The sequence below is a fragment of the Tetrahymena thermophila genome (assembly GCF_000189635.1).
Source record: "Tetrahymena thermophila SB210 genomic scaffold scf_8254788, whole genome shotgun sequence".
Classification (NCBI taxonomy): Eukaryota; Ciliophora; class Oligohymenophorea; order Hymenostomatida; family Tetrahymenidae; genus Tetrahymena; species Tetrahymena thermophila.
The window spans coordinates 708,193-734,171 of NW_002476544.1; the positions used below are offsets into that span (position 1 = coordinate 708,193).

At 23.0% G+C, this 25,979-nt stretch overlaps 7 protein-coding genes across 7 annotated transcripts; 5 read left to right on the plus strand and 2 right to left on the minus strand. All coding sequences in view use genetic code 6, as the record gives it.

Moving 5' to 3' along the window:
* Positions 1 to 653: 653 nt before the first annotated feature.
* Positions 654 to 1,436, minus strand: TTHERM_00264790 (ribonuclease T2 family protein; the record flags this gene model as incomplete). Its single annotated transcript, XM_001009129.2, has 1 exon — positions 654 to 1,436. One exon carries the CDS (start codon positions 1,434 to 1,436, stop codon positions 654 to 656), a length of 783 nt encoding a protein of 260 aa, XP_001009129.2.
* A 4,298-nt stretch (positions 1,437 to 5,734) lies between these two features.
* Positions 5,735 to 6,730, plus strand: TTHERM_00264800 (scramblase; the record flags this gene model as incomplete). Its single annotated transcript, XM_001009130.2, has 1 exon — positions 5,735 to 6,730. One exon carries the CDS (start codon positions 5,735 to 5,737, stop codon positions 6,728 to 6,730), a length of 996 nt encoding a protein of 331 aa, XP_001009130.2.
* Positions 6,731 to 7,198: 468 nt separating this feature from the next.
* TTHERM_00264810 (transmembrane protein, putative) lies at positions 7,199 to 11,675 on the minus strand (the record flags this gene model as incomplete). The annotated part of the gene is made up of 3 exons (XM_001009131.2): positions 7,199 to 10,215; positions 10,460 to 10,678; positions 10,736 to 11,675. 3 exons carry the CDS (start codon positions 11,673 to 11,675, stop codon positions 7,199 to 7,201), a joined length of 4,176 nt encoding a protein of 1,391 aa, XP_001009131.2.
* A 122-nt stretch (positions 11,676 to 11,797) lies between these two features.
* Positions 11,798 to 12,276, plus strand: TTHERM_000264819 (hypothetical protein; the record flags this gene model as incomplete). Its single annotated transcript, XM_012795911.1, has 3 exons — positions 11,798 to 11,811; positions 11,954 to 12,140; positions 12,190 to 12,276. 3 exons carry the CDS (start codon positions 11,798 to 11,800, stop codon positions 12,274 to 12,276), a joined length of 288 nt encoding a protein of 95 aa, XP_012651365.1.
* Positions 12,277 to 14,821: 2,545 nt separating this feature from the next.
* TTHERM_00264820 (scramblase) lies at positions 14,822 to 16,048 on the plus strand (the record flags this gene model as incomplete). The annotated part of the gene is made up of 1 exon (XM_001009132.2): positions 14,822 to 16,048. The coding sequence occupies exon 1, from the start codon at positions 14,885 to 14,887 to the stop codon at positions 16,046 to 16,048; it is 1,164 nt and encodes a 387-aa protein (XP_001009132.1). The 5' UTR covers positions 14,822 to 14,884.
* A 1,884-nt stretch (positions 16,049 to 17,932) lies between these two features.
* Positions 17,933 to 20,395, plus strand: TTHERM_00264830 (transmembrane protein, putative; the record flags this gene model as incomplete). Its single annotated transcript, XM_001009133.1, has 1 exon — positions 17,933 to 20,395. One exon carries the CDS (start codon positions 17,933 to 17,935, stop codon positions 20,393 to 20,395), a length of 2,463 nt encoding a protein of 820 aa, XP_001009133.1.
* Positions 20,396 to 21,419: 1,024 nt separating this feature from the next.
* On the plus strand, positions 21,420 to 25,191 carry TTHERM_00264840 (kinase domain protein; the record flags this gene model as incomplete). Its single annotated transcript, XM_001009134.2, has 17 exons — positions 21,420 to 21,474; positions 21,538 to 21,777; positions 21,841 to 22,008; positions 22,070 to 22,125; positions 22,185 to 22,250; positions 22,307 to 22,680; positions 23,245 to 23,334; positions 23,385 to 23,474; positions 23,613 to 23,702; positions 23,757 to 23,987; positions 24,050 to 24,139; positions 24,213 to 24,302; positions 24,358 to 24,447; positions 24,503 to 24,592; positions 24,648 to 24,737; positions 24,967 to 25,056; positions 25,113 to 25,191. 17 exons carry the CDS (start codon positions 21,420 to 21,422, stop codon positions 25,189 to 25,191), a joined length of 2,079 nt encoding a protein of 692 aa, XP_001009134.2.
* Between the last annotated feature and the right edge of the window lie 788 nt (positions 25,192 to 25,979).

Sequence of the window (25,979 nt, forward strand, 5' to 3'; positions counted from 1 at the left end):
GATTTAATTAATTTTATGATTTCAAACATCTATTTTTATAATTATTAAATGCATGTTAATATTATAAAAATTCAAGGAATATATTGAGCTATTTTATAAAAATTTTCTATAATTTCTTTAAAATGAATTTAAATATTCAAAAAAATATATTTTCGCTAATTTAACATGAAATCAATTTTTTGGAACTTAATTTACAGCAAAACTAGTATGAAAGCAGTTTTGCTTGCTTGACAGAAAAACAACTCTCTTTTTTGTTTGATAAGAAAAAATATCATTCTATCAAAAAGGGAAAAACGCAATTTAATAAAGGATAATTGACTAATTATTTGATCAATTTGATGATGTGCTTGCTTTTAAAAATTAGGAGTAGGAAAGTATATACAATATGTGTTAGTTAATATATATGCAATAAATAGATTTAAGGAAGTATTTGAAGTTATCTTTGTTATATACTTAATAGAATTAATAATATTTTATATATTTATTTATTATTTACTGGTTGATTTAAATTGGTTTTAAATAAATACTATTAGAATTCTTTATAATAAATTATGTGGCTGTTTGTTTTTTTGTTTGTTTCTTTGTTTTATCCTCATTTGTTCGTCATCTTATAATATTATAGATTTGTTATGAGGTCACAAATGTCTTTTCGCTCATATAGAGGGCATAACAAATTCACCAAGATAAACAGGATTAGCAGTCTTGCAGTTGGTTTTTTTGGCCTTAGCACAAGGACAGTCAATAGGTTGGTAGTTTTATCCAAGACAGAAATCGATAGAGTGGAGATATTGAATACCATTGACGATTTGGCATTTTCCAATAACACCAGAACCAAATTGAGGCTCGAGGATATTGATAAGGGTATCGTAGTCGTATGAATCTTGATCAGAGGGGTAGATACCTTCTTAAGCCCACAAATTCAAAGGTTCGTATTTTTTAATAACACCTAAAGCCATTGAGAAGTAGTCATTCATGTAAGATTTTAAGGTTTCGTCAGTAGAGTAGTCAGAGTTGAAAGAGTCATTCCAGCAGACACCGTGCTTCTCCCATTCGTGTTGTCTGAAAGTTTCAGAGGGGTTGTAAACACCAGTCCAGTATTAGTTTAATTCAACCATGACTTCAGGGCTGATTAAGCTGTTATCAAAAGGAAGATCTTAGCAGTTATTAACATAAGTGCAAGCATTTGAAGGAAGACCAGTAGGCCAGACACCATGAAGATTGAAGTGCTTTCCATTAAAGTTTTCTAAATCTCTTTTGTTGCATTTATTGAACTTGCAGACTGAGCCAGGCCATTCAATTTCGACCTAGTAGAAAACGTAATCAGTGTTTTAGAACTAGACAATACCGTTTCTGGAAGAGCGAGAAGCAATCAAGAGAGTGCTGCCTGCTATAAAGAGAGCAGCAGTAGCTAAAGCGACAATAGTAAGAGCTTTCATAAAGGTTGAGTTTAAATGAATATATTCTTGTTAAAGATTTGACAATATTTATTCTTTCTTTCTGTTTTACTTATTTTTTGTTATTTTTAATTATAAAATAAAGTGAATTCCATTTAAAATACAAATTTAGAGCTGAGTCCCCACCACTAGATAGATTTTAATTTCAGACAATTTTTGAAGTCAGCCTAGTTAGTTTATTTATTTACTTTCTAAATCAATCAATAAATAAATTAATTAATTAATCGAAGGGGGATCTTAAAAATCTTTTGTCATTATCTTTTTCATTTCATATTTGGTGGGGGATTAATTTTTACTCATCCTTAAAAAAATATTTATCGATTTATTTGTATTTTTTTGGCAGTCTGTTTGATACAAACCCAAATTTATTATTTTTTTATATAAAAAAAAATCAAGAAAATAGTAATCTTAGAAAATAAATGGAAAAAGTATCCCTTCTCAATAGAGATAAAAAAGTATTTATATAGTTGTACTTTATTTAATTAAACATTAAAAAATAAATAAAAGAATTTATTTACTTTTAGGATTTTCTCTATCATTTTTCCTTTAATATAGTTTACAAATAATCGTAAATTAGTTTTGTTTGATTTTTCCTATTTGGCATTAAGAAGTACGCCACCTGACTTTATATAAGCTCAGTATTTCACAATTACTGTAATATAAAATATTAGTATTTTTAATTTATCTTCAGAATAATATGATGCATGCTTACATAAATTTAAATTACACTTAGATAATTCGATCGTATTTTTTCAACTATTCCCACTTAAAAATTGTAAGTTTTTTATCCTCCAAAAGTAATTTGAAGTTGATTTGGTGAAGGGAATTTATTATTTTAAATTTCTTTTTATTCTTTTTATAGATTATTTATATTCCCAAAATTTAAATTAAGATAAATTATAGGAGAAACCAATGCTTATTTTTAAAACTCATTAGATAGCTCTTTATTATAGGAGTAAACTGTTTACATTCATCTTAATCTTCTCTTTAAGAAAATTTCAAAAATATGTCTATAAAATATTGTTGAAAATTGTTATTATTTAGAGCTTAAGCAAGCAGTACTTTTCTTAAAGTATCATACGAATTAAATTTCAAAAAAATAGAATAAGAAGTATTTTTGTGAATCGTTTTAATTGAAATTTTAAACTGTTATAAATAATTATGGGTTTTTAATTAAATAAACATTAAGATAGATTTTAATCTAAATTGTGGTATTGCGCGAATTTAATCTCTTCCTTTTTCAATTTCATTCATTTTTTTTTTAAACAATGGTTTGTTTATTATTAAGCTTAACTAAATAAAAACATCAAACGCTCTCGACTTAACTTTCTAGCTAATTTTTCTTATATAAATTCTCAAGAATGTATATTACATTATAAATGATTCTACATTAAATAGAATTTAATTTGTATTATATAAAAAAATTAGGGAAAACACTTTATATTCAATTTATATTTAGCATGTAGCTTAATAGAAAAATCTTGAAGGATACAAATCATTTTTATATAAGCGTTTAGATACCTTGTTAATTCCTTAATAAATTTTAATGTTTAAATAAAAAAATAAAGAAAATAAAAATATGTTAGTAAATTAGTAAGTAGTTTCTTTTATCTTTATTAATGCATGGAAGAAGAAAAAATAGAAGCAAAAATAAATTAAAAATAATTGCATTTATTAAATTTTTCCCTTTTACAGCTTTTCCAGGTTACAAACAATTTAAATAATTTATGTATTTGTTAAATATTTGTTCTATTTTGGTTTAGAGATCATAAATCAATCTAATGTAATGTAATGTTTTGTTTTAAAAGTTGAGATGGCAGCTATAATATATATGAGCTTTATTGGTTTAAATTATCGAATAAGATAAGCTCATGAAATTTTCATTTTGCTTAACTCCTTGAAAATGAATTAAATCAATAAAATAGAGTCACTGCAAAAATTATTAATATTGAAAAAACTTTTATTTAATTTTGTATTCTATGTTGATAAATTAGTAAATAATCTAAACTATCTTTTCAAATATTTTCTTCTATTTAAATGTTTTTTATAAATGTTTCCTTAAAATGTTTACCTCATATTAATGTAGAACTAAAATAATATAACTAGTTTTTGTGAGTATGACTAAGCATAAAATTATAATTTAGTTTATCTAGATAATTTACAAAAGAGGAATAATTTATAAAAGTGGTAAGATTTCTATCTTTTTTCTAGACTTTAAATACTCTTTTTATGCCAATTAACAGTCTAAGTTGTAATCTAACGAATTAAAAATATTCAATTTTTTCTCAAAAAGAAAATAAATCTATTAATTTAGTTTACATCTATCAGATAGATATAAATAACATTTTCTTCTAAAATAAAGAAAGAAAGAAATAAATAAAAAAATTGAGTTAAATTTATACTTTTTAATGGATTAAATAAATAATTTTTAGCTTTCAGTAAATTAATTAATTATCCTATCCTACATTCTTAAATCTAATTATAATTCAAACTCTCTTTATATTCTTTTATTGTAAAATAAACACAAGATTACTCACATTGTATTCATAAATTTACAAATACTCTATCAAATTTTTTAATTTACTTTTAGTATGAATCAACAAAAGTAAAAATATTTAAATGTTTTTTGCTAAATTGTTTAGCATTTATAAATACTATTTTTTTTTTAACAAATTTAAGAAAAAAATTATGTTAGATAATAAATAAATAAAATTTACATACAATAAAATCTTAAATTTATTATAAAAATAAGCTATCGACTTTTAAATATATCTATCTATCTATATTGGTGAAATAATCAATCAATTAATACAAAATTAGGTGAATATTTTTTTATTATGTTAATATATAAAAATACTATTTGATTTATAATTAACTAAGAAAAAAGTGATACTATTAAACGAAAATTATTATTAATTTAAGCTCTTGAACATATAATAATGTAGATAAATATAAGAAAATATCCTAGAATCTTTGAAATAAAAATTCAAGGATGTATGAAGTTAGTTTTTATAATTAAATCATTTGATTATTACATCAAATTTTAGTTTATTCTCCAAATACCAGTCCAGTTATATTGATTTATCTCATTTTTATGAACATTTTAACCATATTTTTTCTTTAATTTTTGTATGTTTTTTAATTATCTATTCCCTTTAATTTAATTATTCCTAACTACCTTTATTAAAATGCTTACTAAAAGTTATAGTATACTATAAATCGCTTCTGCTAGTTGACTCATTCCATCCTGAATGCTTCTTAACTTCTTTAGCCTTCTTAGCTTTCTGAAATGACTCAAATTCCTAAACAGTTTGTTTGATGAATAAGAAAGCCACAACTTAAATTGTGTAAAAAAAATTTTATAATTTTTAAAAATTTATTTATATTTATTTCAGTATTCTAAATAAATGTAAATTATAATTATTTAGTACCATTAAATTTCAAAGTATTTACTGCTTTCTTTATAAAATTTAAATAATGTTTATTTCATTAATTAGAATTTTATAAATTTTTAAATTTTTTAAAAAATATTTAAATCTAAGTTTTTGTAAAATGAATATTTAATCCAATTCTGGCTGTTTATGTAAAATAGTTAATTAATTTTACTTATCAAAAATTGACATTAAATTCATTTTATAATTACTTAATTTACAAATTTTGATTTATATTTATATTAAATTTAATTTAGAAGGACTTTTATTATTTAAAAATTTAATTAAAATATTAAAAATTTATAATTTTAATTCAAGTAAAATATTTTTTATTTTTAAATTTATCAATTATTATCTTATTTAGGATAACTTGTGTAATAAATAAGAATATTGGAACTTGATTTTAAAATAAATTGGCATTAATTTATTTTTATTTTAAATTTTAGTATGAAAATGCTCGAGTTTTGTAAAATATTCATCAAAACCTTCAAATATATGAAGAATTCAAACTATAGTTTTTCTCGAAAATGATTTGAAATGCAATATTTACTAACTAGAATTGTTAATATTCATGGATGGCAGCAGAACAAAGAGAGTACTATTATCACATGAAGTATTCTTCTAAAATATGTATGTATGTTATCTGTATTAAATTTTATGGAAAATTTAAAATGTCTATTTAATATTTACTGATTATAATTATCTTTAATTATTGCTTATTTATTAAAAATAGTTAAATAAATATTGATTGATTGATTTCCTGATATAATTTATCTTTAACAAGCAAAATTTTTTGATTATAGATATTAAAAAATATCTAGAATTTAAAAGAATTATAAATAGAGAGAAATGAGTTTTTAATATCAGTAATTTGGTGGTGAATAGAATTCCTTTAATGATTAGGTTTATTAATAACAATAAGGCTAAGTATCAGTTTAAATGCAATAATTTGGAAATAATCCTTAGAATGGCTATTAATAAATAATAAACGAGAATCCAGTCTAAGGATTACCCATTACTAATTTTCCTATACATGGATAATAGTAAGTTATCAACTATCCTAATAATAATATGCAAATTCCTTAAAATATGATAATGGTCCCAATTTTGGATCCTCTAAAAAAGTTAGCAGATTGTTAAGGGATTTTTATTAAATAAAAATTAGAGCTACTTTAAGCCTTGATTGGATGGTAGCATGAAAATGTCTATAAAGTTTTTTAAGCAGATGTAAATGGAATTCAAGTTGGAAACAATCCAATTTTTTTATGCAAAGAAAAAAGCGAGTGTATGTAGAGAATGATGTTGAAAGGTGATATGAGGGCTTTTAACATGAATATCACAAATGAAACTAGCTCAGCTCTGAGTGGGTAAAGTGTTTCGACTCCATTTTTGGCACTTGAAAGACCTTTTAAATGCACTTTTTTTGCATATAATCGTCCAGTACTCAAAGTATACTATGTAGAAAACGGATCTAAAGTTCTCTATGGGTTGATAAAAAATCCATTTTAATGTTGCGAGCTAGGTTGTGAAGTCTATGATGCTAATGAACAACTAAAGTTTCTTATCAAAGGCAAATGCTGCTAACTAGGATTAATTTGCAGAGGTCTACCTTGTGATTCATGCTAATAATATGAATTTACAGTATAAAATACAACTGGATAAATAGTTACAAGATTATTAAAAAAATCTTCAGGATTCATAAAGTCATACTTAAGCAACTGTGATGACTTTTCTTTGGGATTTCCAATAAACTCTACAGCACAAGAAAAAGCATTGTTGATGTCTGCTACTATATTTTTGGATTACATGTATTTTGAAAATAAATAAACAAATAATTAAAAATGAATAAGAAATAAACTATTTGAAAGAAAAGCACTTTAACGCGCTTATAAATTTAAAAACTATAATTAATTAGCTCTAAATTAAATTTCTATCTGATTGGTTAAAAAAAGAACCTCAAAAAAGACAATAATTAAATAAATAACTAACTAAAGTTTAAAATAAGTTAATTTTAAAAATTTATAAAGCATTAAAAATAAATAAATAAAGTGATCTTACATATTAAATATAATTTATACCATAGTTTCTTTCTTAATAAATAAATAAATATTTACTTTATTTTTTGAAATTATAAAACTTTTATTAGAAAAAATACTTAAAATTTTAAACTTTTTTATACCATTAAATTAATTGCATTTACAATTGATTTTTTATATTAATAAAAATTTTTTACAAAACAATTTTAAATAATGAATTTTATTTAATTTATGTTTATGCAAACATTATTTTATTATTAAAATAAATATTTTAGTTTCATTTATATTTAAAATAATTCATAATGTAATCGTTTTCAAGAGATATGGAGACAGGAATGTTAGTTAACAACTTTTATGTTTGCTTTAATCCATATTTAAATTATCTTTATAAGTATAAAGAACCAAATGTGACGACTACTAAGATTAAAATAATTTAGAAAATAGCTAAATAGGTTAATATTGAGACTATATATTGTGAAAGCAATTATTTAGATTAGCTTAAATAATATTGTATTTATGTAAAGACATTCAGCATAAAAGTGTATGTTTTATGCTTTTAAATCATGTTTTAATTGGTAGATTATTGATTTCTGTAGTAGTCTATAATTTGCTATTCAGTTCCGTTATATTAATCCCATTATTCTCTTATTTATTTAATTTAAGAGAGTAATGATAAGTAAAATCCTCTTTCAAATAATCCTTGGGAAAGACTGGAACAGTCTTATTGAGAATAAGTGTTATTCATTAACTATGGATTTTAAGATATAGCTTAACAAATATTTCCGTGAGAGAGAGCTCTTATTTAATCACTAAAATCGTCTTGCTAAATTTAATATTATTAATCTTAGTTAATTAATTATTGTACACTGCTTTGGTATTGACTAAATTAGTCTAATATTTTCTCACCATAAGTTAAATAAAAAATATCTTTCTTTTTAGTTCTTGTTATCATATCTTCAATTTTAATATTGAGCATTACTTATTTTGTAAAAAATTAAAAGTTTTTGCTAATCATTTATTATTACAACAAGATATATTTGCCGTCTTATATAAATTTCTCTATTATTGTATAGCTAATAATTGGTTAGATAATCAATAATCCTAGAATAAATATTCCACATATTATATGATACCCAATTGATAGTTAAAAGTTATTAAAACTTGCCATTTGTCTTGTTCTTCTCTTTTTTTCTTTACTTTAGAATTATCTGTCCATCCCTAAAGTAGATTCCATCTTGTTGTTATTTTACATTTTAAGCATGAGGCTTATTTTATTGAAATTGTCTACTCCCTTGTTATTATTATTGTCTGCTTAATTTAACAAGTGTGGATTACACTGAATGTAGTTCTCATATTCGTATTGCCTAATTTTTTCTAAAGAAATCTAAATTTAATTCATATATTCCTCAAGTTTTTTTGGCGAATAAGATCCAAGCAGTTAGAGTAAGTTTGCTTTTTTCTTTTATAAGTATAAGCTGAATGGAAAGGCAAGTAAGAAAATAATTAAAGACCCAATTGAAGTGATGAAAATCTATAGATTTTAATCATGTTAAATGGAGCTAAAGTATGACTCGCTTTGAGATAGTATGTATTATTGAATTTAAACTTGAGATTCTTCAAAGACAACAATATTTCCATACACAACACTCATCTAGAATTAGACTTCTTTATTTGGATACAAAGTTATTTAGCGAAGACTAGCTATATAGTTAACTAAATTGTAAAGGACTGAATCATATCTGTAAAAATCTTCTTCTTCATCTGTAATTGGATCTACAATCGCACTCAATACTTTTATTTTGGTGTTAACCATGTACTCAAAGTAATCCTCTCCCTTAGATTTCATAATTTGATCCACATTACTTATGAATCCATCTATATATTTTTTACTTAATTGAGAAGAAATTTGAATTTATTGATTGAGTATGCTTTTGTTTATCTAAAGGACATCTTGATTTGCCTTAATCAATTTAGAGTATGTTTATTCAGTTGCAAAATTAAACATATCGAGTGCTATCTGATAAGATTTACCTATTTTATTAAATATGCTCTCACTTGATAATACATTTTGGCTATCATGAAAGTAGAAGTAAATTGTACTAGAAATAAGAATCAAAATAGATAAAATGCCAAAATATCCTATCAATTTTGGTAATGCACTTAATTTCGTTTTTGTAATTGTTTTAGCTAAAAGTCTCTTCTTATTTTGAATCTTTTCTGTTTTCTTTGAGCTCAAGCTCTCGATCACAACATCTTCCTTATTTCCATGAATAGAAGAGTTTTTGGAATTGGCTTTCTTATCAAATATTTAATTATTACAGTATTCGTTTTAATAAACAATAGAGTACTTTCTACTATCTTAAATAGAATATTATCTGCTTTCTTAAATAGAAGCTTGTTTACTCTCTTGAAAAATTTATTAGTGAGTTTAAAGTGTTGGAGTTGGGCAAGCAATTAAAGCTGAAATTTCTCTGTTTTTTATAATTTTGTTAGAATAAAATTCATTATCTGTTTTGATGGATAAGTCATTTTTAGAGGCATAAGGAGAAATACATCCTAAAGTATCTGGTTGGGTTGTTGCATTTATATAAGGTTGAGATTATTGTTGATATATTTTTTACAACTGAGAAAGTGGTAAAGAGTCTTGCTTTTCCATGCTTATTCTCTCTATGTCTTCTTAAGAGAATTATCTTGAAGTGAGTTTTTCTTGTCCTTCATCTTCCTCTTCAAAAACGCAAGAAGTATTGTCCTTAGAATTATAAAAAGGTAATAAACCCATTCTTGAGCTTTAAGGAACAGATGAATTCATCCTAAGATCCTCCAACATTTATTTTGCTGTTTTCCTTTTTTGAATAACCTTTTAATTGCTATTAAAAAAAGGGATAGACACTGTTGGGCTCAAAGTAGGGAGTATTTAAATAGAATTTGGTTCTGAAAGCTATTATGATATTTTTCTTTTTGGATCACGACTATCCAGAGGACTACTATGAAAAGAATTACGTTTTGTAATAACTCCTTAAGAATTATTTTCAATCTTTTCCCAAAAATTCTCAAATTCATAATTTAAAATGTATTACTGTGAATCATTCTTATCAATTGATATCTAAGAGCATTTGTATTTAGTAAAAAGAATTAAATCCTAATTTAGTTTGTTTGTACTGGCACTATCTTTTCTATTTCTTTTGCTCTTTGATATTTTTAAAACTCCATGAAAATTAAAGTAAGATTCTTTTTCATCTTCGTTTTCTAAATCAGTTTCCATAATGCTTTAAATATTTCTCTCTTAAAGTTCGCCTAAAATTTTTAATAAAATAAAATTATTTTTATAAATAAACAAATAAAGAATTTTTAAAAATTTATTTGATAAAAATGAAGAAAAATAAATCCAAAAAAAATACTTGAAAGTAATATAATTTCTTTTAAAATATTTGATTAAATTAAAATAGTTTACCTTGAAAAATAAGTTTAGAATGAAAAGTCAAAACAATTTTAAACACTTTAATTAATATTTTAAATAAATGAATGATTGAAAAATTACTTAGTGAGTAGATTCCTTTGAATATTCTTTCATAAATTTGTTGAGATAGCTGAATAATTTTTCCTGAAGAGTTGGTGAAGATGCTATAGAAATTAGAGGTATTATCCCTTGTAACTAGAGCGCATAAACCGATTTCGCTTAGTTAATTTTAAATTTTAATTCTTATGTTTAATGGAATTATAAACCCATTTCCATTGATGCCATAAACAACTCTTTGCTCTTTTAAATAAAATGGATTTTTTTTGACTTTGATTTTAATAAAAATAATATATTTACTTGTTAGTGTGAAAGATGATATGCAGTTTTTTTGAGTAAATTAATTGATGTATTCGCTGTGAATTTTACTCATCTACTTAGGTATCAAAGCATTCAAAGGTTTTGCTATGACGGATTTGACTTGCATCTCAAATATTTTTGAAAAATTTTAGGATACTTTAATAATTTAGTTTTCTTTTTCAGCAAGAGAAACATATATTGAACAACTATTTTATTAGAATACATCTATGTTTTGGCTGTTTTGGATAATTGCTTCTCTCCTTTTTGCAAGACACGTTTTTTGTAAGTTCATTGCTTCTAAGCCGAAGAAGTTAATTTAAGTGTTAAATATACTTGAATAAAATTGAAGTTCTTCACTTGCTGGATTTTTATAAATTAATTTTTTTTACAAAGTAGAAAGATCTTCAATGTAGGACAAATTTTTTTTAGACTTTTCTTCAAGCTCTTTTAAATGTAGATAACCAGAACAAAGATAATCAACATATTCCTTTTGTCTTAAAAGATGATTAGAGAGCTTAATCTTGAATTCTTAAAAAAATTCATCGAATTCGATAGGAAGCAAAATTGGGAGTGGCTTTTAATGAGAAAGGTAATTAGATTTGTTTGTACTCTTTCTGAATAGAGTTGTATTTAATTTATTTGAGACTCGCCATAGTAATATATTAAAAAAAAATAACTCATATGATTTATTTTTCTAGTTTAGTTCTTGTATAATTGAGTAAAGTAAACTTAAAGTTTTGGGTGGGTAAAGTTGTTCGATCGCAAGAAATTAAATATAGCATTTTTAAATTTATTTTGCTGCTATTTCTTTTGAACTGTCTTTCTTGATCAAAAGGCTATCTAAGTATTATTAAAACAAATCAGCTATTAGTTCATTTAAGAATTTTCTTCTGTACTAGTCACCTAGCAAGTCACTGACATCTAATTTTAAGTTCTTCATTTTAAAAAAGAGAGATTATTATATTTTATTGATATTTAAAAGAAATAAAGTGATTTAGATTTGAATTCTGTTTACTTGCTGAAATCTGTGGCAAAAACATTAATTTAATTAAGATTCACAAAATGTAATATGACTAGTAAATATATTTTCAATTAATACCCCACTTCTAGTTATGTAATCTTCATAAAAATTGTTTTGATGTGAGTGAATCAATTTTAATAAAAATGTAAATTTTCTGGGAGAAATTGTCTGAACAATTTTTGGATTTTATAAGAAAGATTACATAGTTTCTTAGATTTAATTTTGAATGATGATATATCCTATTCTGTAGCAAATTGGAATAGAGACTAAAAACAAAATGATATTTGGAGTTTATTAGAAATTCTCGAGGCTTAACATAGCAATAACGCAAATTAGAAAGTAAGTGATACAGCTAAACAAGTTAATCAATCTGATTATATCATTGTAAAACGCTTACATTTTTACATAATAAATAATTTTGGCAATAGAATAGATCAGAGACAATATTTCTCCATATATTTAATTAGCAAATTATCCCAATAGACACAAAAGTGCTCTAATCAGACATTCTAAAACGTGAAAGGCTATTTCAGTCCTACCGAGTCTATCATCCTAATTTGAAAAGAAATCACAGTCATGTAGACTAATGAAAATACCTAAATTTTTTAAATAAAAATTGATTAGAATTAAATATAAATTATTTTTTTTTAATTTTGAAAAATTAATAAAAATATTTTTTTAATTACCTAAAAATATGGTTAAAACAATAGAAAAAAATCCCATAATTGTGAGAGAAACTTAAGAGAAGTCTTTAATAGCTTCTAGAGATAATGTAATTGAGGGAATGTAAAATATGTAGTTGTAGCACAAGGCAAATTAAGAAATAAATTAATTAAAATTTGATCCATAGTTAATTTTTTTCTTCTTGTTTAATCCGAAGCAAACCAAAGAATACAGCACATTAGCAATAAATAGAAAGTTGAAGGAGAAAAATACAAAAAATAAAACTAGTTTCATGTTTTAAGATTTGAAATCACTGTAAATTTAAGAGAGAAGAGAAATCTTGAGATAATTTACTTAAAATTAGCTTTTGTTTGGCTTTTCATTCCCAATACTGTTTTTTAAGGTAAAATAAATAGAAATCTCAAATATTTAGCTTATAATTATATATAAGATAGATTGCTTGTAGTCTCTTCCACCGAGCTTCAATTTTAGTGATAGAATTTATGAATAGAATTAATTGATTGAGCGAGGATTATTTTCAATAATACTTGTTTTTTTTCTAACTAAAGTATTTTATTATTGGTTTTAGGATTCTTTTTGATTGTTTTTTGTCTTCATTGCTTATTGAACTTTTATATTAATTATTTATTAGATAAAGATTTAATTATGGATATTCCCTCTTAGGAGAACCTAATTTTAAAAGTATTAACAATTATTCTTAATCAATTTTGGTGCTTAAATTTAAAATAGCAGCTTAGTATTCGTTGATTGGTGAAATAATTTGTATTTTTAAATTTGACAGAAATTTACTAGATAATTGACTTTTTCTAGTAATTTAATTAAAATTCATCAATCTTTCAGCATACTTTAAGGTTTTTAATTTATTCAACAGGAGACTTTATTTTTGTTACATTTCTTATAAAACTCACAATTGAGTTAATTAAACGCAAGAAATATGTAACTTTTTTACAACTTTTATAAAAGTCTTTTGAATATTTAAATATTTGAATAAAGAGCGTTAATATTTTTAATTAGAATTATTTGATAAAAGAATTAAAACAGAAATTGAAAAAATTGATTTCATATAAGTGAGAAGCAGGAAAAAAGTAACATTTTATAAAAATATAATCTGGCATAAATTTTAATATATATATATATATATATATAGTACCCTAAGGTACTGCCTTTTTCAAGGCTACATACACGAATAATAATAACTAACAAATAAAAATAAAGCAGAAAAATTTTTGGGTTATTTTAGTAAAAAAATTTATATTTGTTCCATAAAATGATAATAAAAATTAGAGACTAAAAAAAATAAAATATATAAAAATGTAATTAATTGCATTTATTTAATCAGTTAATTTTTTAAAGATTTATTCTTTATAGATAATATTCAATTTCAAATTTATTCTGTAAAATATATTTTTTTCAATATAAAAATAAAAAAATTTCAATACAAGTAAACTGTGTTTTTTATTTTATTTTACTTTATATGTCCATAGATATTTATTTTTATTGATTTAATTCAATTATTCAAGCTTCATCTTATCTCCTTTTTTCATAAAATTAGATTTTACACAAACTAAATAATGTGAGCAGGTTCCATTCAATACAATTTTTAGGTTGCCAGGTTTTGAACCTACTTTTTTTAATATTAATAATAGAATGATGTATTGGACTGTCGAGCCCCATCAATTAAGTAATAATGAACTAACTCATTTAGTAAATGCTTCTAAAAATTTTAATAAAAAAGTGGTATTTAATTTTAATTACAATGCCAAGAACAAATTCTATAATTTAAAATATTTTTCAATACACTGAAATTTATTAAAAGTAAGAAATAACAAATAAATAAATAAATTAAAATCGGATAAGTTAATTTAGATTTTTATTAATTTATTAATTTTAATGATGACACTTTTTTTTTAATAATTAATTTTTTATGGACATAAGATTAATATTTAAATTATTTTTTGAAGTGTATTTGCAATTATTTATGAATATAAACATCAATTAGTATTTATTATAAAAAAATATTTTTGCATTAAAGTTGGAAATTAATAATAATAATAAAAAACGAAATTTAAATTTAGGAATATAATAGATAAATTTCATTTTAGGCTATTACATTTTAGAAAAAGGAAATGTGATCGCATCAATATTTTTTAAATTAATATTTAGAAATTATCAGGAATTATTAACGTATTTTTAAAAAATTATAGCTACTAGCAAAAGCAAGCACGGTTTGTTAGTTTATTGTGTAACAAATTCTGTTTAATTTTATAATAAATGATTAAATTCTATCAAATTTATGTTTGCTTTTTCAAAGGTGTGCATATTTATTAAAGAATAGAAATTTGTGAAGAATATAAAGTTTATTAATTTGCAAAAAATAGATATTAAACTATAAACTTATAAATTAAAAAGAATAAGTAAAATAAAATTTTCAAGAGATAACAAAGATGAATTATTAGTATTCAAGATTTAATGAAGAAAGCTCTAACAACGGCTAATTTTATTAATAATAAGGTTAGACTTCTATGTAGATGTAATAATTTGGTAATTAACCTTAGAGTGGAAATTAATAGATAATCTATTAGAATCATTTATTAGGTTAACCCATAAATAATTATCCTTAGTAAGGATAATTTAACAACAATTATCCTAATCAAGGGTAGCAAATACCTGATTATTCGTTGTAAGGAGGAAATTAAATGGCTAATTATCCGCTTTAAGGAATGCAAATAGCTAATTATCCATAAGAAGGCCAATAAGTTTTATTGAATTATCCTAACTTTGATGTTAATTAGCGTTAGAGTGTAGGATTCCTTTCTATTAAGACCCCTCTATAAAAGTTATAAGAGTGCTAGGGAATTTATATTAAGTAAAAATTAGAAAAGCTTTAAGTTTTAACTGGTTGGTAACATGAAAATACATATAAAGTATATTAAGCAGATATAAATGGTGTTAAATTTGGCAATAACCCTTTATTTTTATGTAAAGAAAAGAGTAGTTTATTTTAAAGAATGTTCTTAAAAGGAGATATGAGAGAATTTAATATGAATGTAACTTGCGAAGATACAATTGCGCCAAGTGGATAAATAGTTTCTACACCCTTTTTAGCTTTAGAAAGACCTTTTTAGTGCACTTTCTTCAATTACAATCGCCCAAAATTGACTATAAATCATTTAGAAAATGGTACAGAAGTTCTTTATGGGTATATAAGAAACCCATTTAAGTGCTGCCAACTAGGTTGTGAAGTTTATGATGAGAACGAATAATTAATATTCCTCATATAAGGAGAATGTTGTTAGCTAGGTTACATATGTAGAAGTCTTCCTTGTAATGTTTGCTAAGAATATGAATTCACAGTTTAAAATGCTCAAGGAGAAATTGTTTCAAGATTACTAAAAAAATCTGCTGGATTTATAAAAGCAGCAATTAGCGATTGTGATGATTTTTCAATAGGATTTCCATAAAACTCTACTCCAAAAGAAAAAGTACTATTGATGTCTGCAGCCATATTTTTAGATTACATGTATTTCGAGAATAAATAAAGTAGCAATGATAACAATAAAAATAATCAAAATAATGCTAATTTAAATTTTAGATCAAGCATTTTATGAAACAAACTATTTCGAATAGTATTTAAAAATACTAAAAAAATGTTTATTTATTAAAAAACCTAACAAACAAGCAAGCAAACATATACAATTTATGAATAAAATAAAATAAATTTAATAACCTTTGAAAGTAAATTTTGAAAAACTATTTTTGTAATTCAAATATATTTTTGTTAAATTAATTTACTCACATGAATTTTAATTTAATAAGTTTTTGATGAATCAAACTATTAATAATTTATTAAAAAAATGTATTATATGTATTAAGTACTTATACTATAGATTCTTATTTATAGCTAATTTCAAAAAATTTTTATTTAAAAATTGAATGCTAAGTAGTTTTTATAAATTTAGAGTAAATACTAGATAATAGGTCAGACGAATTAAATGATCTTCTACAGTAATAAATTGATTACCATTTCAGTCTTTTTAATTATTAATTCAGTTTAGTCTTTTCAATATTTAATAAAGAAAAAGATAATTTTAATAATTTGTTAGCCATTTGAAATTGTTTCATTTTTTATTTTTTATGGAAAAAAAATATTTTAATAAATTAAATTTAAATTTTGTTAAATAAATAAATTATTTTATATTTAAAAAAAATAATTAATAGATAAATATTTTTTTTTAATTTTTAATTAAAATATAAATAACCACTAACATAATAAAAATTGTAAACTGGAGACTAATCTAAAATAAAGCATTATTAACAAAATAATGCATTTTTTTAAGCATAAATCAAGACTAAGCTTGCAAAGGTATTTAAAAATAAGGTAATAATATTATTTTAATGAAATTATAAATAAATTAATAATTATTTAGAAGTTGATTTTGCTTATTTTAAAAGCAATTACTCATTTATAGGAATATTGATCTAAAAAGATATTTAAACTTTGAAAAATTTAACAAGATTTTTTGAAATAAATAAATATCTATTAAAAAATATCTAAATATAAAAACAAACCGCTTTATTTAATTTAATTTCATAGGCTTTACAAAATTATGTGGATAAGTCTTTTTCTGGTAATATTCTTTTATATAAAAAAAATCTTAAGTAAATTTTAACTCTTATGAGGAGTAAATTAAACACTAATCAATCTAAAAATATTTATAAAAGACAATTTGACTCTAGACTAAAACATTGATGCAAATAATTGAATATTTAAAAGATTAATTTTTAATTTAAACAAAGAAAATGTATGAAATAGTCTTTTGAGAGAATATATTTATAGTTATTTCAGCATTTTATTTGCATATATTGTAATTTTACTTGAAATTGTGCATCTCTTTACATTTAACTTTATATTATATTATGATAGAAGTATGTATAATAGATAGATAGATAATTCGTATAAATTTTATTTGATAAAAGAAATTAATATTAATTCTAGCCATAGATTTAAGTAAAGACTTTGTACCAAAGATTGTAATCTCAATTGATTATTGAATAGGAAAAGAGTCATTTATAATCAATTTTTGCTTTATTTGAATACACTAATATAGACAAAATTAGACTCTCTTTAAATATATGTATTTATGTATAGATTTTATAAAGCTTATTCCTTATTAAATAAAGAAGATAAAGGATTTATTGATTAATTTAATCAAACAAACAAGCAAGCAAACAAACAAACAAAAAACATTCAATCTAATCAGATATTTGATCATAAAAAAAGTGAATAGGTAAACGTAAGTAAATTTAATTAAAATTAGGAGTGTATTATTTTTATAAAGAAGGTTCATTAATTGATTGAATCATACATATTTATATTGATTTGTATTCATTTTAAACTGGATAAAGATTTCCAATATTTGTGCTTACTAATTAAAGTTATTAAAAAGTAAAACAAATTAAATAGAAAAGTTTATCTATAGTAGCAAGAGATTATGGATAACAAAAAGATTTAGCAGGAAAACAATGTCAACTGCACAAGCGAAAACACACTTTCCAGTCTAGTCAACGATTAGATGAAGGATAAAAAGTTTTCTAATGAAGATTCCCTTTTTAAAGCTGAGCAGTCATCAGACATTAATGTTTATTAAGATAAGTCTTTGCGTGAAGACATTATTTTGGAGAGCTCCATAACTCCCTCTAGCAAGAACGGCAGTAAATACAACAAAAATCCTAGAAAATAGAAGGAATATACAGGATATAATCCTTATCAATGGCCAGCCAGTATTGAAATAGCTAAAACACACGAGTTGGCTACTTCTCTTGGCTAGGATTAGGGAGGTTTAAGTTCATAATACAAAAATCAAGATGAAAGTTTTAAGCAGTCAAGCTAAGAGGGTAGCATCCTAAACCAGTGCCCTTGCTGCGGAGAAAGCTCTAATAAAAAACCTTATAATTGGATTAAGACTGATGTTACTAAATCTTTAAGTGAAAAGTATGGTACAGCTGTTCCTTTGCTATTTGAGTTGATTAAATATTATGGCCTCTCCATACTTTTAATTTTTTGCATTAATGGAATATACAGTATTTACGTTTACAAGACTTTATGTGATGAGCACCCTAATTAATGCTATAAAATGCTTGGATTTTTACCTATATTAGGAGATGACACTATAAATAAGTATCTCTCGGAAGGTCAACTTATGGTTTATAGATGGCTTAACTTTGCAAGCTATGTAATGATTTTGGTTAGCTAAATTCTTGTGGATCTTTTCTGTGACGTTCGTGAAAAGAAACTGGAACAATTTACTTCAGTGAATGTTTTAAAGACTGCCAAAGCAAGAACTCTCTACATAACAGGTATACCTAAGTATAAAACAGAGGAATAAGCTATGGACTTCATTGTTTAAAAAGCACTAGAACTCACTAAAGGAGAATTCAGAGTAGAAATAGTAGATTTCTTCTTCGTACGTGATTACTCCAAATTCCATGAACTTTTTTAAAAGAGAACTTAGCTTTACTTCTAGACTAAGCCTCTTCTTGAGTTATCAGATTAAAAGACAGTGATAAAAGTAGAAAAACTAAAAAGTTAAACTTAAAAAATAAACCAGCAATTGCACGAGGTTTCAAACGGACACTTGGCTTTTAAAGGCAAGGCTTTTATAACTCTCAGTACACACGCCTAAGCTCGTTAGTTAAAGAATCTCTTCCCAAAGACAATATGGCGTAAGGGCTACACTGTTTTCTTAAGTTTAATCAAGAAAATAAGCTGTTTCCAAGATTTTGCTACCAGACGCTAAAACCAAATTGAAAAAATGCTCATGATGCAGTGGGCCCCAGAAGCTAAAGAAATCAACTGGGAAAATTTAGGTATAAAGCACAGTGACAAAATGCAGCTTTTAACTCTCACATTTATCCTTTCTATAATTGCAGCTATATTTTGTGGAGTCAGCTTGACCTTCCTCTCGAAGGCTATACCAGGCTTCTATATTTTGATATTCAATATCACAATAATGATTTTTTACTCAGTATTTTTAGAATATCTTTCAGAAAAGAAGAAAGGAAAGACTAAAGGTTCAAAAGCTTATTTCTTGCTGAGCAAACAAGGCTTTTTTATTCTCATTTATTTCGTACTTCTGCCCGTCCTCTATTATGCATTTGCAGACTCTGACTCTACAGGTCTCAGAACATACTCTTTATTTATTTTTTTCCTTGTAAACTCTGGCTTTTAGTTTTTGGGAATTGTAATTAATGGGAAATCAAGAGCTCACATTTCTTTTAAAAAGAAAATAAACAAAAATCCTCAGCTTGCAAACAAATTCTGTCAAAAAGAGCTGAACGAAAAAATGCAAAAACCTGAATTTGAGCTAGAATAGCGTATGATTGGTGTTATGTAGTTGTGGACATACTCAACAATTCATGCTTTCTTGTGCACATACACTCTCCTTATTTCCTTAGTGTTTTTAATCATCATTTATTATTCTTGTAAGTACATGCTTTTTAACTAATATAGTATCTACAATTACAAAACTCTTTCCCTTCAAAGAAAATTTTTAAGTACCTATTCTGTTTGCTTTTAATTTGCTGTGTTATTTATATTCTAAATTGCTAACCACACAGACTTACAAAGAATACTCGGAGGTTCTTTCTTTGCAATTATCTACATTGGCTATCTAGTATATAGTCATAAAAGATAAGCTAAGCTCAAAGACTAAAGAATTTAATAACTATTAAAAGAGCCATTGCTTGAAAATGAATCAAAAGGTTAGTATATTCAACCCCATGACTCTTATTCTGTCCTATTTGGTAAATTTTTGTAAAACTACGAGTAACCTTATCTCGAAGAAGAAATTCAAAATACTCTTGAAATATCTAACCCCTTCTACCAAGATGTGTTAAAAAGCTTCATAAGCTAAGGAAATTTCTTTAAGCGTGCTTCTTCAAACTTTTAAGGTTGATTAGAATATTTTAAATATAAAAAAAATTAAAAAAAATAGAAAGAATAAAAATTATAACAAAATTTTAAATCGATTTTTTTATTTATTTATTTGCTAAATAATTTATTTTTTACATAATAACTTGGAATATTATATGAATACCAATTAATTTGTCTTTTGAGGAAAAATTTAGTTTTTTGTGCTTTTATTCAACATAATTTAAAAAATTAATTTAGCATCATGTGAATTGTTTTTAATAGTTTATGAATAATTTTACATTATATTATTGAAAAATTTTTTAATACAAATTCGAGAAATTGATTTAAGAGCAAATAATTTTATCTTTATTTTTTATTTTATATAAAAAAATTTCTGATAAATATTAAATTTAACAATATTTATTGTGATAAAAAATAAATATGTCTAAAGATTAATAATAAAAATATAATTTGTCCATGTTGGTTGGCATTAATTGACCTTTTGACCAACAATTCAAATTATTTTTTTAAATTAAATCATATATACCGTATGTATATCCATCCTCATTAATTTATTAATTAATTAATTAATGCCTCCCTATTAGCATAAAAGATTTTAAATGAATTTATAATCTAGGTTGTGGGGATTGCAAAATTAAATCAACTCTAGTATATTACCCTTCTTAAGGGAGATCAACTTAGATATATTATACTTATAATTTTTAGAACTTTGATTATCATAAGAGATTATAAAGACTTTAATTCAAAAATTATAGATAGATATTATAGATTGCTTGATTTAGTTTTTAATTAATTTATTTAATTGATTGATTGAAGTAATAAATAAGTAAATTGTATGTAATGTTAGATTAATCGAATTGAGAGATAAGTTGTTATTTGGGTAGTGATTTTTTATCATTAATTAGTTCTATTAATAATTTTTTTATAGAGCCCTTAAATTTTTTTCTTCTACTTTAATTTATTTATAGAAAAAAACTAATTATCAATTTTTTTTTAATTTAATTAAAAAAATCAAAGTAGAAATAAATCAAAATTTAATAATAAAAATGGGTACTTGCCAAGGAAAATAAAAAGATTAAAAAGATATTATTAGCTCTCTATGTTAATAATATTAGTTTAATGAAAAGTATATGATAAATGTGATTAATTATTTGAATTCGAAAGGTTACTAAGCAATAGATTTTATAGGAAAGGGTTAGAATGCAATTATAATTTAAGCAACGTGTAATCAGAAGTAAGTAGCAATAAAGGTAATAAGCAATATAAAAAATGTCTACTTCGATAACTTTAAATATATCTATTCCAGGCTCTACTTTTGTGATAAAAAATATCTGTTAAAGACATATGATATCATGAATAGCTTGCAACTTCAAACATTCTTTTTAGTCAATTAGCTTTGTTCATGTATTTATTTATTTATTTACTTTTTATCGATTATTTTACTTAAGATAATAAAATATTTATTAGGCACATTAAAGGAGATAAGTGAAAGAAATGAGTTGGATATACATTAAATATGCTCAATAACTCAATAATTGCTTAATGGATTAATTGAAATTGAACAAGAATAGTTTAATTTGTTCATAAATCCTGATAATATTCTCTACAATAAGGAGAATTATTCTTTTGTTTATTGTAAAACTCCTTTTATTAATTTATTAAACTCACTAAAAACAAATTTTTTTTTACACAAAAGCTAATTTCTGCTTTTATTAAATGCTTAAAAGAACGAACTAAAATGAATACACTTCAGTAATTTAACATTTTTGACTTTCTTCAAATGAATTATTAATCTTTAAATTTTAAATTAGTAAGTAATTTAAAATAAATACTTAGCTCCTGAGATTTCTAATAAAAATAAGCAAATTGATATTAAAGTAAACTTGAATAGGAAAATTGAATCTTTAATTTATTATTTTTTAATAATATTTAGGCAAATGTTTATTCTTTAGGAGTAATTTTGCTTGAACTATTTTTTGGTAAGAGACATTTTACAAACGAAACAGAAGATGCCTGCATTGAATAATAATTATAAAATTAATAAAATGAGGAAATACAGAAGTTTATAAATATAATTATATCAAGTATGATAAAAAAATCTCCTGAACAAAGACTAGACCCATCTCAATTGATATAAATACTATAAGAAAACTTTAAATATAATGAGAGTAACTTGAAATATCTAAATGTTATAAAAGGTAAACGAACTAGCTAAGAAAATTAAGCAAATACAGAACCCCTTGAATTAAAAACATATAAAAATCTTCAAAAAGAACGAAGCAGATAGATTATCTCTTTAAATTTAAGGTAAGAAATTATTAATATATATCAAAACCAGAGTTGTGAGTGATGATATATCGAACTTCTTCTATATTAGATTTTAAAATATGGATTTTTTTTTCATTTTTTGTAGATAGTATCATCGAAAACTTTCTCTAATTTAAGTCTCAGCATGAGATTTTAAAAATATCAGTTTTGATTTTTATTAAAAAAATTTAATATCAAACAACTCAAGAAAAAAATCTTTAAACATTTTTTAAATTAAAAATGATTCAAAAAATTAGATGAATAGTATTAAATTATACTTTTTAAAAAATTTAAAAACAATATTTAATAAAAAAATATTTTAAAAATGAATTAGATTGTTTTAAATCAAATAAAAAATATCTTTTTTACCTATTTAATTTATAAACTCTATACATTCATTATAAATATTTAAAGCTCTTAGTTTAAAAATAAAAGCTTATTTATCTACTTAGGAAATTTAAAACTAAAAAAACCAGCTTAAATTAAATTAATATAGCTAAATTAATTAACTTTAATTTTTTATACTTTTTAGTTAGTTAATTTAATTTCAATTTTAAAATGTAGTTCTCAACGTATTGGCAAATCAGAAATAAAATCCTTCTCAAAAAATTTAGTTCATTTAAATTAACTTAGATTTCTTGAAATAGATCTTAGGTACATAAAACTCTTTGAAACAACAAATTAACTATTTTTTTGAAAAAAAGCTAAAATGATTTAAAGCAATAGGGAGTCAAAGCTCTTTTTGAAGGATTAAAAGTTTTAAAAGATTTAAAATGCTTAAAATTAAATCTCATGTAAATTTTATAGAAATAAATTCTTTATATAATTAATTGATTGACAAAATATTTAGTAAACATAAAATAAAAATTTGGGATTTTTATTATCAAAAAAATTATCTAAATTTGTAAATAAAAGTTAAAATATTAAAAAAGGAAAAATCATATAGATAAAAAAGGTGCAACTTATATAAATGAGGGATTGAAGGATTTAAATTAGCTTGAGCATTTAGAGATTAATTTACAGTAATTAATTTATAGCCAATTTTAAAAAGTAATTTTAAAATTATGATTAATAAGTTCCAATTAGATAGAATAAGAGGGGGCATAGCTTTTGTCACAAGGACTTCAATTTTTGGATTAATTAAGCTAGCTAAAGCTTGACTTAACGTAAGCTTATTAAAATATCTATTAATTTATTTAAGGAGATATTTATACCAGATGGAATAAAATTGGTGATAGTGGAGCTGAGCTTCTTTCAGAAGGAATTTAATAACTAAAAAATATAAACTAATTAGAGCTATTTTTAAAGTAAATAGCTTAATTCAAAATACTTATTTTTATATAAAATTTAATTTTAATTCATACTACAGTTGGAATAATATTGGGGACGAAGGAGCAGCATTCATATTTAAGGGGATATAACAATTAACTAGTATAGTCATTTTAAATATCAGTCTTTGGTAACTGCTTTATTTCATTTATTACAAATCAGAAAGTAACTAACTAAAAATTAATCATATTTTTTTTACATAGTCCTAACAAAATTAGTGAAATAGGAGCAAGTTATTTGTCAACAGCTCTTTGCAATTTACCACATATAATGACATTATAAATTAACTTAAAGTAAAATTTAATTCTAATTTATAAAAAATTTAGCATTTTGCATATATAAATATAGCATAAATGATATTAATGCAGATGGTGCTTTACATTTATCTGAAGCTTTGAAAAAATTAAAAAATTTAATTCACTTGGACTTAAATCTAAAGTAAATTTCTTTAAAATACAGTATAGATAGAATATAAATTTCTATTTCTATCAAGTTCCAATAACTTAGGATAAAAAGGAGCTGAATATTTGTCATAAGGGTTAGGTTGCTAAAGTAATATAAGTTATCTCAAATTAGATATGAAGTATCTATTAAATTATATAAACTATTTCAAATATGTTTATAATTTTAAATAAAAGTTCCAATAAAATTGGGGATGTTGGCTTTCAACAAATATCTGAATCGCTAATAGCTTTCAATAAGCTTCAGCATCTTAACTTAGATTTTAAGTAATTAATTAATTAGCAAACATAAATAACTTTATAATAATTAATTTAAATATTTAAGTTTAAATTAAATTGGACAGAATGGGGTTAAATCTCTCACTAACTCTTTAAAATAATTAAATGGCTTATCTTATCTCTAATTATACTTACAGTAAATCTATAAAGATATTTTAAATTTTTTTTAATTCATTAAAATTATTGATTTTAAAAATTTTATGAAATAAAAATCTAGTTAAAATAACATAAATCAAGAAGCCGTTGAAGATTTATCTTAATCTTTGACATAATTAAAGCACTTAACATTGCTGAACATAAATTTAGAGTAATTTAATTTTGAATACAACCTAATTGAAAATATTTTTTTTAATTTATTACAAGGTTTAATGAAATAAACTAATACGATGATAGTTTATTAAAAAAATCTCTAAATAATTGTAGCATCTCTATAACAATTTGAAGTAATTTATTTTTCCTTCTTAAGAAAAATCTAAATAAATCTTAAAAATATTTACAAATAAGTTTAAATTAAAATAAACTAATAAGTTGTTAATTAAATATTTATTTTCTTTGTGTATTTGTTTGGATGGTTTGCTCTTTATCATTCAATTTAAAATCTATTTTTAAATTAAGATTAAAAATATCAACATTATTTTTTTATTATTTAAAGCATCATCATTCAATTTTTAAATAGCAAATCCTCAATTCTTTTTTCATTTAAATTATATATCCCTATTCTGATCTCCTATTATTTATTTATAAATGTATATATTATATATAAAGTATCCGAAGGTACTGTCTTTTTCAAGGCTCACTGTCCTTACAACAATATATATAAAAGGAATTAAATTTCTTAAAATAATATAAGGTTTTTTTTATTATGTACTTTATACTCTATATATATATTTTAAATATCTAAAATTAAACATTAAAATTTTTCATGAAATCAATGAATATATTGAGAAATACCATTTTCTCTTTTTTTAGTTTAATATTTATTTATATATTGTATTCAGAATTTAAGTTTAATTTATAAAAATTTATCCATTAATTATGATTTATTTACCTCTTTTGTTGTGATAATTACAAAATACCAAAAGAAATATGATCACCACTTAAATTTAAAATATTTCTAGCTTATTTATTTATTTTTAATTGTTTATCATTTAAGATTTTTTTTAAATCTGAATTTTTAAAGTTAATTATATTTCAAATACATTAAATTATTATAATTTTTTATTGTTCTAA